The 5,524-nt window shown below is 41.2% G+C and overlaps 1 protein-coding gene across 1 annotated transcript; it reads left to right on the top strand.

The window, feature by feature from the left end:
• The first annotated feature begins 3,101 nt into the window (after nt 1–3,101).
• LOC147725273 (N-acetyltransferase 8-like) lies at nt 3,102–3,755 on the top strand. The gene has a single exon (XM_086918230.1). It carries the CDS (start codon nt 3,102–3,104, stop codon nt 3,753–3,755), a length of 654 nt encoding a protein of 217 aa, XP_086774356.1.
• The last annotated feature ends 1,769 nt before the right edge of the window (nt 3,756–5,524 follow it).

Here is a 5,524-nt window from a genome sequence, read left to right as displayed (position 1 = left end):
ATGTAACCCTAAGCATATATAAGGCCCTAGTTTTCTGTACTCCTTAGACTGCCTCATTCAGTTGCTAAGGCTTCTGTGTGACGTAGTCTGACTCATTTGAGGTTAATAAAGATGTAGCTTTTATATTTCAGCTTCTGAGCCAATTTCTTCTTTGTTGGTTTAAAAGGACCAAGTATCAGTGGGACCCCTAGGAAGGTTTCTCAATTTCTTCAGCTCTTTCCCTACTGTTGCATTCACTGGAGTAGAAATAGTAATTTTTACCCCTCCGCTATCCAGCGCTTTACCTACTGTTGTACTCACTGGAGTGGGAATAATCATTTTTGCCCCTACGCTATCCAGCGCTTTCCCTACTGTTGCACTCACTGGAGTGGGAACAGTAATTTTTACCCCTCCGCTATCCAGCGCTTTCCCTACTGTTGCACTCACTGGAGTAGAAATAGTAATTTTTACCCCTCCCCTATCCAGCGCTTTCCCTACTGTTGCACTCTCTGGAGTGGGAATAGTAATTTTTACCCCTACGATATCCAACGCTTTCCTTACTGTTGCACTCACTGGAGTGGAAATAGTAATTTTTTCCCATCTGCTATCCAGCGCTTTCTCTACTGTTGCACTCACTGGAGTGGGAATAATCATTTTTGCCCCTACGCTATCCAGCGCTTTCCCTACTGTTGCACTCACTGGAGTGGGAACAGTATTTTTTACCCATACGCTATCCAGCGCTTAACCCACTGTTGCACTCACTGGAGTAGAAATAGTAATTTTTACCCATCCGCTATCCAGCGCTTTCCCTACTGTTGCACTCACTGGAGAGGGAATAGTAATTTTTACCCCTACACAATATAGCGCTCTCCCTACTGTTGCACTCACTGGAGTGGGAATAGTAATTTTTACCCCCTTGCTATCCTATCTTTTAACTCCTATTGTGTTTATTTTGTTATTAAATGTATGTTTTATTCCTTTTTTAATAGTTTAATGTGTTAATTAAATGTATTTATTTAATTTAAAATTATTTATATATATATATGTATATTTTATCTGTATATAATTTAAAATGTTTATAAATGAAACAAAGATAATGGTATATAAAATGTATTTAAGTAAATATATGTACACATATTTTTGTATTTATATTGACGACATTAAGTTTTTTTCTTATAATTATTTAATATATATATTACATTTAATTAAATATGTTAATATGAATAATGTTATTTTTATTTTTATTTAAGTTAAGTAATTTTTTAAAGTCGATATTTTTTAGTTCTATATTTTTCACTTCAATATTTTTGTGTTGATATTATTGTACTTACCTGTTTATGTATAGGAGTGAATATTTTTGGTATCTATATTTTTACATCGATATTTCTTTCGTAGATATTTTTAACATCGATATTTGAATATGGATCCGCATAAATAGGTGAACATAAATCAAAACAGTTCTCCTGCTTCTCTCTGGAAGTAAACAAACTGGGTATGTTTGTTGATAATGAAAATATTATACCATGTACACATCGGAAGGGCTGAAAGTGAATCCTAACATGAAAGTATGGCAATTATATTTCTATTAACCCCTTGCATGCGTGTGACGGCCGGGAGCCGTCACGCGTCATGGTGGGCGCGTTTAAACCCCCCCACTCATTGCTTCTCCAGCACTGTGGCGGAATTTGCGCTGCTGTCAAGGGGTTAAAAGATGAACAATGGAAAACCAATTTTCCCCTTTGTGTTTCAGGAGCCAGGACTTGGGCCATAATAAACATAATTCAGAATTTCATGAAAAATCATTGATAGTCAAAAGTGTATTTATCAAAAATGAAATTCTAATGTTTGAGTCCAAATTGTGTATATTCTACGAAAAAATATGGTTGATCTTTGTGAAAAGTCATAATTACTCTTCTGTATTTAACCATTGGGCATCACTCTGCACATCTTTTATGTCAGAAGTTGGGATTTCAACAAACATTTAGCTGTGTCCGACCTCATTTCTTTTTTAGAGTAATTAATTGTGTTGACTGCATTTAATTTTCAATATGTTTCAGTTTTTTGTAAATTAAATGTTTTTGATGCCCTTGATATGAATCCTACTAGAAGTAGCATGGACTTCCTAGAATAATTGCATCCCAGCAGTATTTGCTCCCATAGGCATTTGCCGGAAGCAGTTTCTTTTGCCAGACCTAGGGCCTCATTTATGAGGCCTTGTATCAGTTTTCCGCTTCCGATACTTCACTTTTTGTGACTCATCGGCGGCGTAAAACATGCCTCTTGTTGCGCACTATTTACAAAGTGACGTATCTAAGGAGATGCGTCACTTTGTAAATCCCTGCCCTACATTATACCTGTGTCAGGTATAATGTATGCAAGGGGGGCGTATTGACGCAAGGAAGGGTCGTAGAAGTGACGCAGTGAAATCTATGAGATTTCACTGCCTCCCTTCTAGGACGCCGTTGCCTCAAAATCTTGCACCTACCTCACAGCAGGCATAAGACGGCTTGCCCCATGTGAAAGGATGCATTTCTGGAGTTGCGTCACTTTTGTGACACACTCCAGCAATGCGTCACTTTTGCACCTACAGGTACGTCAGAAATACTGATGTATCTGTAATTCCTTGCAACATGATGCGTTATACATTAAATATGACGCATCAGGTATGTCGCAAGGAGGGCGCACTGAGAAGTGATGCATCTCTGCTTTCACGCAACAATGCGTCATTTCTCATAAATGAGGCCCCTAATACTTAAATGCAATAACACTTGGAACCCGCAGCATTGTCTTTCCTCGCTGACACATCGTTTAATGCCAGCATCGTTTATATATATTGACTCCTAAAGTCTTTTAAACTTTCTGTTTTACTGATGTCGATGAGTGATGAGTTACCATTATTGAAGTCCATTTAAGTTCACTTTTGTCCTTTTGTCATTGACATGCACAGGTGGTCTTCTTCAGATGTCACAGTTCTTCAAACACGTCCATCTCTTCCTACCAGAAATTCTCAAATCTTCATCAATTACCCTGTGGATATCATCGCCAAGTGACCTGCATTTCTCTCAGACCCATTTAATCACATCTTTTCTCAGGATAAGGAAAGTGAACCATACAGGGGCGTCATGTCCACCTGCCGCATTAGAATATTTAAGTATGAGGATTACAAGATTGTCCGTCAAATAAGCACGGATAATTTTGATGGACTAGTTTCTCTGCTGGTCAAACATTCTTTAAGCCTTCCCTGGGCTAAGGGCTTTCTCCTGGCTGTCCCCCTCGCACTCTTCATGGCCTTTGGGTCAATCCTCCTTTCCATCATGGCTGTGGGACTATTTTTGGCATTTCTCTGGTACGCATCATGCCAAGTGATCAGCTATATACACCATCTCATTCTCGATGGAGACATGAAAGACATCCAGAGGTCCTACATGCAGAAGAGGGGAGCCTGCTTCTGGGTGGCTGAGTGTGATGGGAAAGTTGTGGGCTTTGTGGCAGCAGATTCTGCTGGAGAGAAGGAAGTGGAGCTGATGCGCTTGAACGTCAGCGAGGAGTACTGGGGACGAGGAATTGGCAAAGCCTTGTGCCAAACATTGATCAACTTTGCTAAGGAAGAAGGCTACGAAGCAGTGGTCTTGGAAACAACCATTGTGCATCACTCTGCACATCTTTTATATCAGAAATTGGGATTTCAAAAAACATGTATTATTGTCCTACCTCATTTCTTCTCCAGAGTGACCAATTGTGCCATGCTTAGTTTTAAATATGACATTCCAAAGTGAGCCTAAAAATGTAAAGTCCTGCATGTGTGATTACCCAGGGTTGCTTCAATGTATGTGTGTAATATGAACATAGAATGGTAATAATAGAAAACAATATGGGGCATATTACCAACGATTAGCGATATTTATCGCTAACTAGGCTTAGCAACAATTTTTTAATCGCTGAGCATCGCCGGAAGTTATCGCTGAGATAATGTGCTACTAGCTATGATTATCTCCAAAGCAATATTTTTTCCGGCGATAGCGTGAATATCGCTGAGAATACAGTATTCACGCATTAGCGACTAAATGCTCTTAGCCATGTTATCCACCTCCCATTGGATAACATGGCTAAGAACTGGTCTGGGCAGGTGTTAGTTTTTTCCGATATTCGCGCTTAGCGCGAATATTGCCATCGCTAAGCCTGCCTTGCTAATAGGCGTTAGCGAATGCTTTCAGTCACTAACGGGTTGGGAACGCCCACTTTGCATATCATTAGCGATAATTATCGCTAAAATGCAAAGCGGGCCCCAAACCTAACCAAATCCTAGAACAACATGCTCTGAAAACGCTCTCGTCGTTCCTGGAGGCTCACCATCTTCTCCAGGGACGCCAAGCTGGGTTTCGAGCCCATCATAGCACTGAGTTGGTGATGCTCTCAGTGCTTGATGAGCTTAGAGTTATGGCTGACGGTAAAAAATTGTGTGCCCTGACATTATTAGATCTATCAGCGGCATTCGATACTGCCAGCCATACTCTCCTACTGGACAGATTGGCCACTTTATGTATACAAGATCTAGCTCACCGATGGCTTGAATCCTTTCTCTCTGGCAGGACACAAAGGATTCAATCGGAGGATGCAACATCTGACTTGGGCTCACTTGACTGCGGTGTTCCCCAGGGATCTGCACTGTCCCCACTCCTTTTTAATGTTTATATGCAACCCCTAATAACAACTCTGGCAAATATGGGTTGCAACATTTTTAACTACGCGGATGACACCCAGTTGTTGTTTAGCATTGACAACACGGCATCTGCGCAGATCCAAGCCCAAACCATTCTCAGCTATACCGTGAGTTGGATGACTGCCAACTCGCTAAAAATCAACCCGGACAAAACAGAGGTCCTGGTTATCCCTACAGCGGAATCACCCTGGAGTGATCTGTTCTGGCCCCAGGACCTAGGTCCTACCCCCAAACCATGTTCAACTGTAAAAAGTCTTGGCATAAAAATTGATCATGAACTTTCAATGGCTAGCCAAGTCTCATCAGTGGTGGGTACGTGTACGGGACTAATTAGACAGCTAAGGAAACTGGTCCCCCTTCTTTCTAGTTCTACAATCCGTACGATAGTCTCAGCGATTATAATCTCTAGGCTGGACTATGGGAATGCCCTCTACCTGGGTCTTCCCCAGGCATTGATAAGTAGATGCAAATGGTCTTAAATGATGCAGTTAGATTAATCTTCAGGTTGCTGAGACGGACCCATGCCTCACCACTGTTGCATAAATTGCATTGGCTCCCCATAAAACAGAGAGTGAAATTCAAGTGCCTCTGTATAGCCCATAAAGCTACACACAGCCTAGCACCTGTCTATATAAAAGAACGCCTTGAGGTTTATACTCCTGGACGCTCATTAAGGTCTTCTGAGGCACAACTATTGTCATGTCCTCGGTACAAACTGTCCTCTAAAGGCGGTAGATCTTTCTCAGTGCTGGTTCCGCAGCTCTGGAACAAACTACCTGAGCATCTCCGCAAAGAATCCAACTTGCTCCACTTTCGGAAATCGCT

This window comes from Lissotriton vulgaris, chromosome 4_1 (assembly GCF_964263255.1).
Source record: "Lissotriton vulgaris chromosome 4_1, aLisVul1.2, whole genome shotgun sequence".
Classification (NCBI taxonomy): Eukaryota; Metazoa; Chordata; class Amphibia; order Caudata; family Salamandridae; genus Lissotriton; species Lissotriton vulgaris.
This window is presented reverse-complemented; position numbering and strand designations above follow the sequence as displayed.